Source organism: Chanodichthys erythropterus, chromosome 17 (assembly GCF_024489055.1).
Source record: "Chanodichthys erythropterus isolate Z2021 chromosome 17, ASM2448905v1, whole genome shotgun sequence".
Classification (NCBI taxonomy): Eukaryota; Metazoa; Chordata; class Actinopteri; order Cypriniformes; family Xenocyprididae; genus Chanodichthys; species Chanodichthys erythropterus.
In genome coordinates, this window is record NC_090237.1 from 15977093 (window position 1) to 15992500 (window position 15408).

General features: G+C 36.1%; 1 protein-coding gene across 3 annotated transcripts in view; it reads right to left on the minus strand.

Annotated features, from left to right (window-relative positions):
* Positions 1-4004: 4004 nt before the first annotated feature.
* The window catches only part of scn3b (sodium channel, voltage-gated, type III, beta), a 24044-nt gene continuing 12640 nt past the window's right edge, over positions 4005-15408 (minus strand). For all 3 annotated transcript variants that reach the window (XM_067366129.1, XM_067366130.1, XM_067366131.1), the window contains 3 exons: positions 13739-13877; positions 8396-8477; positions 4005-5179 (listed from right to left, as the gene is read on the minus strand). In XM_067366129.1, the coding sequence (XP_067222230.1) occupies positions 8414-8477; positions 13739-13877 (203 nt within the window). In that variant the 3' untranslated portion in view covers positions 4005-5179; positions 8396-8413. The remainder of the gene's footprint in view (positions 5180-8395; positions 8478-13738; positions 13878-15408) is intronic.

The following is a 15408-nucleotide window of genomic DNA, read 5'->3' on the forward strand; positions in this document are numbered from 1 at the left end:
CGTACATACATTTTCAATGGAGGGACAGAAAGTTCTCGGACTAAATCTAAAATATCTTAAACTGTGTTCAGAAGATGAACAAAGGTCTTACGGGTCTGAAACGACATGAGGGTGAGTCATTAATGACATAATTTTCATTTTTGGGTGAACTAACCCTTTAACATTCTTGTATGACCATAAAATAACCAAAATAGAACGTCCCCCTAAACTCATGTCGGGAACGTTATAAAGTGACCAATAGAGGGCCGTGTGGGAACATAAATCTAACTCAGAGATTGGGCTCTAAATGAGTGATTCAGGTCAAACAATGGTTATGTGAAAACATAACCAACACCTGATCTTTTCTCTTATCTTGTCTGGCTGTTATGACTCACCAGCCCAAACAAACTCTAATATTAATAAGGCAAGGGACAAGAGCCCAACTAAAGCAAACACTCATCTCCACGATGGTGGCTTAAAAATTGTGACTTTTCTCCTTAGTTGATTCTGCTTGTTCGTCTATATCGGATGTCCAGAAGACGTCAAAAAAAGACGTCATAAAAACTTTCATTCTGGCCCCTCAGTGGACGTCTTTTCAACCTGAGACAAGACTTCAAAAAGACGTCTCCTGGACGTAATTTGCTCAGTGGGATATAGTTGTATAGTATATTATTTTGCATTCCTGTCAATAGATCCGCCCAAACTTTATAAATTGCACCTTTAAACCAGTAAAGTCATATTTATTTGTTATTCTTGTAGACAAGCTATTTTTTCATGCAGACCTCACTGTTATGAAATTTAGGCTAAATAATTTATCATCCTATCACAGTTTACAAGTTTGAGGCTCCAGAATAAGATCAGAGTGAACTCACCGAGGTGTGTCGGTTTTTCCTCTGGCCTGCAGTGTATCTGATCATCTACGCCTCCCTCTGATTTTTTGGTGATGGATGTTCTCAGAAGATCCATGATGGATCTTCTCAGTTTTTAAGAAATAGATTTCTGCCTCTTTCTTATTCTCTGCCATTATTCAATCTTACAGATCTCTTGAGTTCCAAAATACATTCCACCGCGTACTAAAATGAGTTCAGTGGGGATTTGCGCTTTGTAAGGAATGTTCTAAGAGCACTTTAATCAGCGGGACTCTATTTGCATTTCTTCTGTCCCTAATCTCTGAACTTTGAGAGGCAATTACCAAACAAAACATAGAATCATTTTTAATTTAAGACGCGCGCACTCAGAAGCACAGTACTGCACGTACTGTCATAAGGAGCCCCAAAAGGACACACATCAAAGGATGTTGACACAGGGAGAAGACGGATAAACGCTGAGGTAAGAGACGCTTGCAGCACCTGAAAATGAACCTAAATTAATTTGTTTTGAGATGCTGTCTCCCGGGACTACTTTACAAATGTCACCCCCAAGGCCGAGAACAGAAGTTGGTCTCTGTATGTGCGGAATAAGTCTATTGAATGGATTTTTCCTTGAGAGTGATACTCTAAGACCATGACCTCACAAAGCAAAGCTGTCGCTGTAGATCCATTAAACACGGATCGTCCATTAAAGCAAAAGCTGTCGCTGTAGATCCATTAAATGTCGTATATAACACTACAAATCATTGTGAGAGAAGTCGCTTACCCGCCATGTGGTATTGTTTGTCGTACTCAAAATAAAAGCACTGCACTCTTGTGGTAAAAGAACTCATAGCAGAAATATGCCTGTATAGTTGTCACTTGTCAGTTTAGAAAGTGCACTAAAAGTATTTTTGGACACTTTGCAACAGTTGAAAATGAGCTTTAAATAGCCTACCAATCATTCATTAAATGCATAGTTGTGTTGTGTAAGAGGAAAACAATTTCACTGTTAAATGATACGTATTTTAGAATTAATTTAGAGACATTTCATGTGTAACAAAATCTGCATATTACCACCATACATTAAAGAAGTATCCCGAGATGTAATTGCAAGTAATATGGCTATATTGAAAATACAGATTTTATTTAACATGTACAATTAAATTAATTTGTTAAAAATATATATTTTACTATATTTTAAGAAAAAGCTGTATGTCTGGTGTTATACAATGGATGTTGACCCTAAAGAAAATGGAAGGATTCTACTTGCGGATTACTTTCTGTGTGTAAAGGCCATTGCAGGTGATGGTTGATCTGAGGTGTACATGGTGAATTCATTTTTTTTTTTTTTTTGGTATTAATTTTGCTAAAAATCTGACAATTTCATGTGTCACTCTTCTGTGGTGTCCGTGGTTTTACACTTGTAAGATTTTACCTATTTCTATCTAAATTTTATATTTCTAAATTAAATATTTCCAAAATGTCCCAAGAATTTTAAACTTTCGTGATGTTAGTCCACATTTTCGATAAGTCTGGATGTACTAATTTGTCTGTGGTGTACTGAAAGTTTTTTTCAATTCATCTTTATTTGTATACCAAACATCATTTCCAAAGCAATTTTATAGGCCCACTGGTTTAAAGGGGCTATATGTAAGATTTTTACTTTAATAAAGCATAAAAATACCCCAATATGTTTGCAGATATTTAGGAAACATACTGTTCACCTACTTGTTTCTCAGAAAAACAATGCTACAGCCAGATATTCTACTTTGAAAATGTGTGTTCTGTGTCGGAATTTCTGTCTTTGTTTTGGTCTGTGCGAAACCACGTGCTGCCAGTTTATCCAATAGTATTTCGACATCACAGGTTGCCAGTTGGCGGAGAACACCGCGTATTGCAGCCATGGAAACCAGCAAACAAACTGGGTCAGAGAATTGCAGATTCTACCTGACCTAAAAAGCCTCTGCATCCATATAAAAATCTTTATGAACAACAGCATATATGAACACAGATAAATTAACTCATCAGCTTACAGTGTGTAAGTCTCCTCTGCTTTCATTGTGAATCGTGCTCCCTCTTGTTGCGTGTCCTTGGCCACCCGCGTCTTTGAACGAGGGGGCGGGCCAAACAATATTTTGAATTTGGACTGCAGTACCTATTTCGACCACTGGGTGTCATTCCCACATAGAGCCCCTTTAAAGGATTAGTTCACTTTAAAATGAAAATTACCTCTTTATTCAACTTAAGAAAAAAGCGTAACTGACGCAACGTTATTTATGCTTTTTTCGTAAGTTGAACATGGAAGGCAGTCTGGCGGAAGCTAGATATTTTACTTTATAACTTGTTAAATATGGATATTTTTCTTACACAAATAGATCGCGTTGCTCCAGGAGGCCTTTATTTACCCACAGGAGCCTTGTCGAGTACGTTTATGATGGATGGATGGCCGTTCACTGCCATTATAAAGCTGAGATGGGTCAGGATATTTATTTATATAACTCCGATTGTGTTCATCAGAAAGAAGAAAGCCATATACACTTAGGATGGCTTGAGGGTGAGTAAATATTTGGGGTAATTTCATTTTAAAGTGAACTAATCTTTTAAAAACCAAGACAATATTTTTGAATGAAACTGCTACATGTAGTGATGCAGGTATGCTGTTACTGCCTCCCTTTGTAAAATGAAACTAAATGTAAATACATTGGAATACATTTGATTATTATTATAAAAAAAAAATAATAAAAAACAACATTGAATTTAATTACAATTAAATTGTAATGATCAAATAAATATGAAAAACGTCCACATGAGTCCGCTGTTGCACTGTATGAACTACAGAGGGAGACAAAGACCAGTTGTTGACAATACAACACGCCCTCTTTGTTCAATAATGGTATTACATATTCATTAAGCCTGTAATTATTGAATATGTGTGTTTATGTGATCATAGGGGCTATGCAAATACTTTAAATACGATCATGTGATTTGTAAGTGCACCTATGACTGTGAGAAGTGTGATTGTCTCTGGTTTTGAAAATCTTGCATGTTTTTTTTAAATAGTTTTAATTTAAAAGAAATATGTTTTTTAGCACCTAAATGCAATGTGTTTAGGCTGGGGGAGAAATGTTTCCAAATAATAAGCAATTAGGCATTTTTTTTAAACGCATTGCCTGGTTTAATACACATGACAAGCTTTGACAAGTGATGAGCAGCTCTATTTTAACAGATTAGAGCAAGCGCAGTGTTTGTGTGGTGGCAATGACCTATATAAAACAATGCAAAAGGCAAAGTTAACAGTGAATCAAGCCTGCACCACTGTAAAAAAAAAAAAAAAAAAAAACAAATCTGTATAATTCATAACAGCAACAGTGAAAAAAAGAAATACAACCACATAGTAAAGTGTTATTTTAACAGCTGAATAGATTTTGTAACTACTTCCAGCCAACAGTTCACAGTCAATCTGAAATGAGTCTGTAGAATTATAAAGCAAATGTTTAAGGTATACAGATCCCACAACTGCTGCTGAACACAACTGAGCAATAGCAAAAGGTTGCAATGTGGACTGGCTTCAGTACAAACTGCCATTGTTGACAAAGCATCCAGTGTTATAATGTAATAATTATGCTGTTCTGTCCCATGTCTGTTGTTGAATCTTAATCCCATAAACTTGCTTTAATGCAACAGCTATGATCAATGTAAACACAGATGACAGCATGTGTTCAATCACACAAAGAGCATTCACTGCTGTACACAGTATGTCCTTATTACACCTGCCAGTTTTACTTATTATTAATTGCAAAGTGGCAAAGCTGAGTGACTTGAACATTTTTTAAAAATGAAAAACAATAATAAAAAACAACTAAATACTATAATGAGATTCCTTGTATAGAAAACACGACAATAAAAACCAAGTCTAATTGTAATCCAGACTTATCTTCATCTATTTCTATCAAAAGAGTAAGAACAGCGTATACCAAAGAGGGAAAGGCTAACATGGGCATTCTGACGATAATGATTGCCATTTGGTTAAGAAAAGTGCGTGTATAGGCAGTATGATAGCTCTTCAGCTCTGGGCTGCTGTATTTGTGTCTCTACTAAGGCAAAAGTTGAGGACAGACACATACAGATCCTCAACAGTCTGAGATAAGATGTGTGTTAGTGCGGACTTCCACTGAGTCAGTGGGAGATAATGGAGCAGTCGAGAGTTTGTTCCACACATCACATTATCAAGACGAGAGGGATTTGATTTGGCAGGTCTCCTGGTTTCTCAGAGCAGCTTTCAGAGTGTTAGAACAACATCAGTGCCTGTTCTCCATTTTAAACCGGGTCCTATTAAGACTCGTCAGTACCTGAAACAGAAAGCAATGTCCAGATTTGGTTAGAATGTATATTTGTGACACAAATCTTATGTATAAATTGCAGTTGTGTTCCATGGGGATGTTAACCAAGCTAACAAAAATACATTATGTTCTTAGAATGTTTTGCTAACATTCCCATTAAGTTTTTTAATGTTCAAAATGTCCAATTTTTAAAAATGTATTAAGAACGTTTTTTTTTCTTGGTTTATGTGAATGTTAGAGGATCGTTCCATTCTATCATTTTGAAAATTTTATGTAAATATTATTTCTGAAAATACGTTCAAAACATCAGTTTTTTTAATATATTAAGAACGCTTTTTCTTGGTTCCATTAGAGGAACATTAGCCTACATATATTATCTATCATATTGAAAATGTTATGAAAACATTATTTCTGAATGATTTCTGTGTTTTTAAATGTTAAATGTTTTCTCTCAATGTTATGAGATGTTCATCAAGGAAAAAGTAACATTGTAAGGACGTTCCATGAACGTTGTACTAAGAACGTTTTATGATAACATTATGAAAACATTCAGCGAATAATCACATTATAAGGATGTTCCGAGAATGTTATTCTAAGAACTTTTTCTCTTATGAGAATATTCATCAAGTACAAATAACGTCATATGGACTTTCCAAGAACATTGTTCTACGAACATTTTCTCTCAACGTTACGAGACGTAACTACTAATAACCTTATAAGAACATTACTTAAGAACGTTTTGTCCTAACATTTACATAACTTTTAAAGAACGTTAGTCAAAGTTAAAGGGTTAGTCCACCCAAAAATGAAAATTCTGTCATTAATTACTCACACCCATGTTGTTGCACACACATAAGACCTTCGTTCATCTTTGGAACACAAATTAAGATATTTTTGATAAAATCCGATGGCTCAGTGAGGCCTCCATAGACAGCAAGATAATTTACACTTTCAGATGCCCAGAAATTTACTAAAGACATATTTAAATCAGTTCACGTGACTACAGTGGTTCAACCTTAAAGCTGCGGTCCATAACTTTTTTTGGTTAAAATTTATCCAAAATCAATTTTTGAGCAAGTACATAACCAGCCAGTGTTCAAAACTATCTCATTATCTTAGCTCGATTCACAACGGTAAGCTTGTAATAATGTTTTATATTCAAGCATGCTGCAGTTCCTCTTTGTATCATTACGTCACGTCCGTAAACAGAAAGGAAGGAGTCCAGGCTAGTTGGTTTTATCACGTGAGGACACTGCTGGTAGCGGATCATTTATAGCCCGTTCTCACAGCTGAAATAATTAAACTTATCATTTTGATGGCGGATTGTAATCCAGAAAGGTCCAAATGACAATCATCAGTGGCAATTGGAGATTCAGCCGTAGTCAAAAGCAAAGACTTTGGACTGTTGAGTGGCTACAGAAATTGAAATCTACAGGTAACACTAATATACACATAGTCATAGTAATGCTGATGCTGTTAACATTAACGATTTGAGAACAAAGTATAACAGTAATAATAATTTGCACGGTTTGGCATGATCCGAGCTAAGCAATCGTTAGATCTAATCATCATTGGCAGCGCAATTTATTGTAGCCTAATGCTTTTTTCCTCAGCTGGTCAGAACAAAGGTGGCAGAAATGTTACTTGTTCAGATGATATTTTCCAGTGAAAATTCTTATGTTGGTCATACTTTCAAGACATAGAATCTGTGATTCTGAAGTACAGTATCCACACCGGTGCAGTGACTGACAGCAAACATTAGATTCATCTGCGCTGACGAGCTGTGCCGATGCACAACGCATGTACAGATAACTGTTCCGCATATGACTGCAATCGCATGTTTCAAACAGAGATGGTGACAAAGAGGAAAAATCGCGGACTCCAGCTTTAATGTTTGAAGTGATGAGAATACTTTTTAAAACAAAATAACAACTTTATTCAACAATATCTAGTGATGGGCGATTTTAAAACACTGCTTCATGAAGCTTTGAAGCTTTACGAATCTTTTGTTTCGAATCAGTGGTTTAGAGTGTGAAACAAAAGTCATGCCCCCCAAGGGTGAACCATTGAAATTTCACACTTTTGATGTAACGAAGCCTCATTTACTGAAATCAGGTGACTTTGGCAGTTTGATACACGCTCCAAACCACTGATTTGAAACAAAAATTTGTAAAGCTTCATTAATCAGTATTTTGAAATCGCCCATCACTAGATATTGTTGAATAAAGTCATGGCACACAAAAAGTATTCTTGTTGCTTCACAACATTAAGGCTGATCCACTGTAGTCACATGAACTGTTTAAACATATCTTTAGTAGCTTTCTGGGCATTTGAAAGTGTAAATTAATTTGGCCTCAATGGAGGACTCACTGAGCCATCGGATTTCATCAAAAATATCTGAATTTGTGTTCCGAAGATGAAGGAAGGTCTTACGGGTGTGGAACAACATGAGCGACAGTGATAAATGACAGAATTTTCATTTTTGGGTGAAATAACCCTTTAAGGTAATGTTCCCTGTTAGCTGGGAACTTTTTTGATATCCCCAAAAAAGCAGTGTTATCTATTTTTTAAGATTAGTTGGCTTTTTGGGATATCAAAAAAGTTAACATCATTATGGAACATAACATCCCAAAAAAGGCAGCTAATTTGTATATATAAAATAGCTGCATCTTCATTTTCTAATCATGTTTCTAGAACATTCCATACTATCCTCCATCAGAAGAGGATGTTACAAACAAAAAGTCATCCTCAAATTACAAATCACTCCAGTTCTAGTAAAACATATCAGATGACACTGCAGGAATCTGCTTAGAATTAAAAAAAAAAAAAAAACATGGCAAATTAAAATAAATGGATCCATGTCATTTCACAACAATCTATGCATTCTCATATTCCAAAACACTTTAAACAATGTAAAATCATCGATCAAGGAGTTTACACAGAGAACAAACCCTGACCTCAGCATTACCGCTGCTGTACTTTCTCTCTTATTGAGTTATGTTGAGAGATCAGCTGAGGTTAGTAATTGCTGGACAGATATAGCAATGAACAGAGCAGTGGCATGTGCTTGAGTGGATGAGAATGGAGATCCGGTGATGTTAAGAGAGGATGTGGACAAGGAAAGAGAGAAACAGACCGTGATAGTAGAGGGGTTCTAATCAGCTACTCAGGATGAGTGGGGAATTATTCATGATGTTTTTAATTGAGAGGTAAATACAAAAATACCGTAATGGTGTGAGACTTTTATTCCGTTACAGCAGGGCCTGGGTTTTCTTTATTTTCAGAGGGAATGGCTAAGTAGTCTGTCCTGTAGACACATGGGTACAAAAGAAAAAGCAAAAACTAAGAGTTGAGGGTGCACTTCTGCACCACCTTAGGTCCCTTCAGCAAAGCAGCAGTCAATTACCATCACCACATTAAAGGGAAAGTTCAACCAAAAATAAAAATTATTTATAATCATGTTGCTCCAAACCTGTATGGTGTTTTTTTTCCCACACTGGAACACAAAACTAAACATTTTTAAAGAATCATTATGCAGCTCTTGCACAGTAAGAAGTGTTAACATGTAATTGTTAGGAGCAATTTCTACCTGATCTAAACCTTAAATTTGTTAGGGAAACCTTTTCTGAAAATGTATATTCTTAAAATGTTTAATGTACTGTTGATGCTACCAAATGAAGCACATTTTACTAGGTTAACATTTTTTTCCCAGTGTGCCATATAATGACAGTTCATAGTAACCAGGTGCTCCAAAAACTACAAATAGACCCTTAAAAATATAATTAAAGTAATAACTTAAGTCCAAATGTAAGTCATTATTCAATGATAGTCACTATGTGGTCGTTGTATGACATGAGCTGTGTTATTATTCTTCACAAATATCTAAAACACCATACAGATCTGGAATGATATGAGGGTGGGAAAACAATGACAGTTTATTTTATTGGCTAAACTATTGCTATAATGCTTAATGACTTTGAATATTCAATGATGCTGACGTTTGGGGATCTCCGTGTTTTCTTCTGCTGGCAGAATGAGGACAGCAATATAAATCACATATTCATATGACTGACAAACAAATCAACAGGAAATGACTGACAGCAAAGTAAACTATGGTAAAGACAGAGCGGGAGAGGGTTAAAATAACCCAATGTTGTGTCAAATGACAGTCAGAGATCAATGAATATCAGTTTGGAATCTGATTACAACTGGTACGCCTGATGTGCCACCACTTTATTTCCCATCTGCTCTACATGACTGATGGGATTAGGTCGCACTAATGCACGCTTTTAAAGCACTTATGCACACATTACCCATATGTGTGTGTGTGTGTGTGTGTGTGTGTGGATGCCTGTGTTTGTGTGTTATGGTGTGTTATCAAGTATCCAAACTCAATAATCTCCAGAATACAGAGTTAAATTCATCACTAATGATTGAACTTTCAAATTAGTCAATAATGATGAATGTCATGTCTGAGTAAGAACATGTTTTATCCACCTGTCAAACAGGCTGTACATACGCCTACATTTCCATTATGCTTGGAGTGCATTGAATAATGAAGTAAACTATATAGAGACTGGAAGTAAAATTTTGATTGACTTAAATGGACCCTATTCTCAGAAGAAGAGACTGTGATTGTGGCTGAATTCTATGTGTATTGATATATATATATATATATATATATATATATATATATATATATATATATATATATATATATATATATATATATCAATCATTCTTTCTCATCAGATTCAATAAACTATGCTAAGCTATGCTAAAAGTGGAACCGCCAGACCCAGATATCGGCTGAATAGATTAGAAAATGGTAAAACTCAACTGTTTAACTCTAGGGAATTGGAAAAAGAGCCTATTTTCAAAAAAGTGGAGTGTTCCTTTAAGACTTTTACAAAGATATTGATATGTATGCACCTGCTGTACCCATGGTATGGCAGCAAAGTTCCTCTATTATTACGCCGGAATGAGAATATAGTTCCTAGCCATATCAGCCTAGAAAATCTCAATTCTTAATTTTCCGTCGGTCTTAGTACACGATCTAACTACAGAAGAGTCAAGTTTTAAATAGGAAAAATATCGAAACTCTTTGGTCATTTTTGAGCGAGATGCTAACGGTCTAATCAGATTCAATGAACTATGCTAAGCTATGCTAAAAGTGGTACCGCCAGACCCGGAGATCGTCTGAATGGATTCGAAAATGGTAAAACTCAACTGTTTAACACTAGGGGAGTTGGAAAATGAGTCTATTTTCAAAAAAAGTGGAGTGTTCCTTTAAATGTGTTAAATAAAGTCTTAAATGAACGTAAAGATTTGTGAGAAAATAGGATGCGTCAGATCTGCTACAAGTGTGGCAGGTCTTAAAGTGACAGCAGCCAAATAAATCTCCTGCAGTCTGTCATTAATGTTAATCAAAGAACAAAAGAAAAAGTGATAATCACTCACTGCTCTTGACTGAATAACTTTTATAGCTTTAATGAGGATTAATCAATTTTTGAAGAGTTTGGTTCCAAAATGCGATAAACGGCCACCAATGTTCCCACCAAAATCAGTATTGTATCTGGTCGGTATTGAAAAGTCAATTTTTAATTTTATGCAAAATGCGATATTCACCTTGATATTCTGTCATGTTTTCTCCCTATCTTTCCAAACCATGACAAACCCCAGTCTCCCTTCTCTGCAGAATGTGATACATCCGCTCAACCAATCACAGCGTACCATTCCACCCATTGTAAAGAGTAATGACGGTGTTTTGAATACACCCGGCTTCCTAGTTTTCCTAATCTACTTTGTGATCAACAAAAAAACAAAAAATGAGTAATTTTGACGGCATCAATGAACCTGTGGTGGTTTCTGCGGTGGGGAAGAAACATAATCCATTGAAATCTAATCATTTACGTGAGGAGATTAAGAAGATGAGGCACTCGGGAGGCGGAAAAATGCTGGCTGTTGCTTGTTCACACGCGACAGCATCAAACTTCTGTCACGGTTCCCAAAACTGAATCATGAACCATGCAGTGGCACCAGATACTCTTTAATCGGTAATGACAAACGGAGACATAATTAATTTATAGCATTAACAAGATGACCCGTTGCATTCATTTTGGGAGCGACAGCTGATTGAATGTATTTTTAGTACAGTGCCTGTATATAAGATTAGTAGGTTATCATATGTGGATCAACTTACTTTGTTGTGTATTTATAACAGTTTCATTATGGAAAAATAGCTTTTAAATTGATTCAATGGATTAATTGCATTTTGGAAAAAAAAAAAAAAAAAAAACGTGTCATGGATTTACTGCATTTTGGGGGAAAAATAATCAGTTTTTATAATAAAATTATATCAAACTATCTATGAAAATCAAAAACTGGATTTGAATTTTTAATGTTATTTAAACCTAAAGATGCTATGTGAAAGTTTGAAACAGAAAATAGTGGTGTTCATTTTGCCATTTTCTTGGTAAAGAAAACACATTTTTACTCAAATTAATCAAAATGGATTTAAAGCATTTTGGAACCAAACTCTTCATCTAATTCATAATTTATGCAGTGAAGACTGCGAAGTGTTTGATAACTGTATTCAATTTCTGTATATTTCCGACCTGTTAGAGAAGATACTTAAAATATACTGTCTTCACTAATTTGGAGATTAAATGCGAAATTATTACAATATAAAAATATATATTAAAAACTTTAATGTTAGGTGCAAATAATTTAGATTAATCACAGAAAAATTTGATTCATTTTTTAAATTGATTGACAGCTCTAATGCAATATATACAGTGGGTACAGAAAGTATTCAGACCCCCTTAAATTTTTCACTCTTTGTTATATTGCAGCCATTTGCTTTTTTTCCTCATTAATGTACACACAGCACCCCATATTGACAGAAAAACACAGAATTGTTGACATTTTTGCTGATTTATTAAAAAAGAAAAACTGAAATATCACATGGTCCTAAGTATTCAGACCCTTTGCTGTGACACTCATATATTTAACTCAGGTGCTGTCCATTTCTTCTGATCATCCTTGAGATTGTTCTACACCTTCATTTGAGTCCAGCTGTGTTTGATTATACTGATTGGACTTGATTAGGAAAGGCACACACCTGTCTATATAAGACCTTACAGCTCACAGTGCATGTCAGAGCAAATGAGAATCATGAGGTCAAAGGAACTGCCTGAAGAGCTCAAAGACAGAATTGTGGCAAGGGTTACAAAAAAAATGTCTGCTGCACTTAAGGTTCCTAAGAGCACAGTGGCCTCCATAATCCTTAAATGGAAGACGTTTGGGACGACCAGAACCCTTCCTAGAGCTGGCTGTCCGGCCAAACTGAGCTATCGGGGGAGAAGAGCCTTGGTGAGAGAGGTAAAGAAGAACCCAAAGATCACTGTGGCTGAGCTCCAGAGATGCAGTCGGGAGATGGGAGAAAGTTGTAGAAAGTCAACCATCACTGCAGCCCTCCACCAGTTGGGGCTTTATGGCAGAGTGGCCCGACGGAAACCTCTCCTCAGTGCAAGATACATGAAAGCCTGCATGGAGTTTGCAAAAAAAAAAAACACCTGAAGGACTCCAAGATGGTGAGAAACAAGATTCCTGGTCTGATGAGACCAAGATAGAACTTTTTGGCCTTAATTCTAAGCGGTATGTGTGGAGAAAACCAGGCACTGCTCATCACCTGTCCAATACAGTCCCAACAGTGAAGCATGGTGGTGGCAGCATCATGCTCTGAGGGTGTTTTTCAGCTGCAGGGACAGGATGACTGGTTGCAATCGAGGGAAAGATGAATGTGGCCAAGTACAGGGATATCCTGGACAAAAACCTTCTCCAGAGTGCTAAGGACCTCAGACTGGGCCAAAGGTTTACCTTCCAACAAGACAATGACCCTAAGCACACAGCTAAAATAATGAAGGAGTGGCTTCACAACAAACTCGTGACTGTTCTTGAATGGCCCAGCCAGAGCCCTGACTTAAACCCAATTGAGCATCTCTGGAGAGACCTAAAAATGGTTGTCCACCAACGTTTACCATCCAACCTGAACAGAACTGGAGAGGATCTGCAAGGAGGAATGGCAGAGGATCCCCAAATTCAGGTGTGAATCTTGCATCTTTCCCAAAAAGACTCATGGCTGTATTAGATCAAAAGGGTGCTTCTACTAAATACTGAGCAAAGGGTCTGAATACTTAGGACCATGTGATATTTCAGTTTTTCTTTTTTAATAAATCTGCAAAAATGTCAACAATTCTGTGTTTTTCTGTCTATATGGGGTGCTGTGTGTACATTAATGAGGAAAAAAATGAACTTAAATGATTTTAGCAAATGGCTACAATATAACAAAGAGTGAACAATTTATGGGGGTCTGAATACTTTCCGTACCCATACTTTCCATGTATATATATATATATATATATATATACACACACACACACATACACGCACACACACATACAAAATGGCTCAATAATCTAATTATTTACTTTTTTTAATGCAAATCTTTTGTTAATGCAAATCATTTTTTTGTAAACTGTAATACTGTAAAAATGTAATACTCACGCAGGGTCCTGCGCCAGTTCATCAGATTTGGAGATCTTCCTGTAGCAGTAGACCATCTCCACCAGCAACCAGAATGTGAGGAACACCAGGAGCACATACATCATGATCTCAGAGTACTTCGCCGCGGTGTCTTCACTCGCTGAGAAAATGATAATATGTAATCAGATAGAATTTTGTATAATTACTTGAGCAATCAGAGGAGGCCTGTCAGACCGATACTGTGCCACTAAGGATATTTGTGATGAATTCAGTCTCACTCTCAAGCGTACTGAGAATGAGGACAAAAGTGCAGAATGCATAAGTGGGCAAGTCAAAATATAGCTGCACTGCTGTAATGCACTAGGAGAGTTTTCAAAGCTATTTCAGGTTATCAGGAACTATAGCAGTTAGCAAAAACAAAGTGCAACTATACATCACCTCAGAGATGAGCAGTCATGCTTTGCATCCAGGTGCTACAATTGTGAGCAACTGGTTTCATATAACAATTAAAAAAAAAAAAATGATATGTTTTATTTTTATTGTTATATGAACAAAAGCACAAGACTACAACAGCATGCATATCAGTTCTGTAATCAGAATGAATTCACTGCTGGCAAGAATTCATTTAAATTATCTATGAATTTGCAATTGTCGTTTTTGAAATCAGTTAGGTGTTCATTAGGTAGAAACACATAGATATATATTTCTGCATAACCTTTAGAAGACACATTACAGTAAATAATTTGCATGCAAACACAAAACCACGCAATAATACAAACATGCTCAGATACTTCATGTCAACTTTCACTTGGAGGACAGTGAGACTCAAAAGTTATATTACATACTGTAAGGCATGTAACTGGTCTTTAAAAAGATAAACACAGTGTGACTGTGTGATCAGAGGTTCTCAGCTTCACCCTTCAGAGCAAAAGCCCACCCACATTGATCTGATTATATTCAAAATGTATCCACCATTTGAAAATGGGTTTTAAAAGGTGAGAACCACTGTGTATACATAGACGGTAGTGCAGCGCATGTGACATTTTAGAGAAAAAAAAATAATTTTGTACAATTGTCAAAAAAAAGTTGTGATCACATTCTAAAAAGTTTTTTTTTTTTTTTATGTATGTCTCATGCATTGCAGTGAATAGATCTAAAATGGCATGGAATGTAAAAGCAGTTGTACTGTAAGTTTGTGGTTCTGGAAAGCTGGTTGCAATTTAAAATATCCTCTAAACCCATCACTTAAATACAACATTGTATATTTCTATCTGCGAACCGAGACACTCACAGATAGAGATGATGCATTGCGGTTGCATGATTAAATATAGACAAATATACATTAGGTAAAGTATATTCGATTGAAGTGAGAGGAAGTACTCTGCATTCAGCAATGTCAGGCATCCAGAGAATAGCATACAAACCAGAATCTTTACATTACCCCTTACAACAGATAGAGAGGTAAGTGGTTGCTTAGATAAAGCCCTGAAAACAACTTCCTGCCTTCCAATAAGTAAGCTTAAATAACAATGAAAACAGAACAGAGCACACCATTACTAGAACAACACAAACAACATGTCAGGACATCGTATTGAAGGAACGACACTGTACTGAGCTCAGCGGTATCTGATTTTCGAGTTACAGCATGTTTGAAAATGGCCTATAGTGTGACCATCCAAAACACTGCAGAG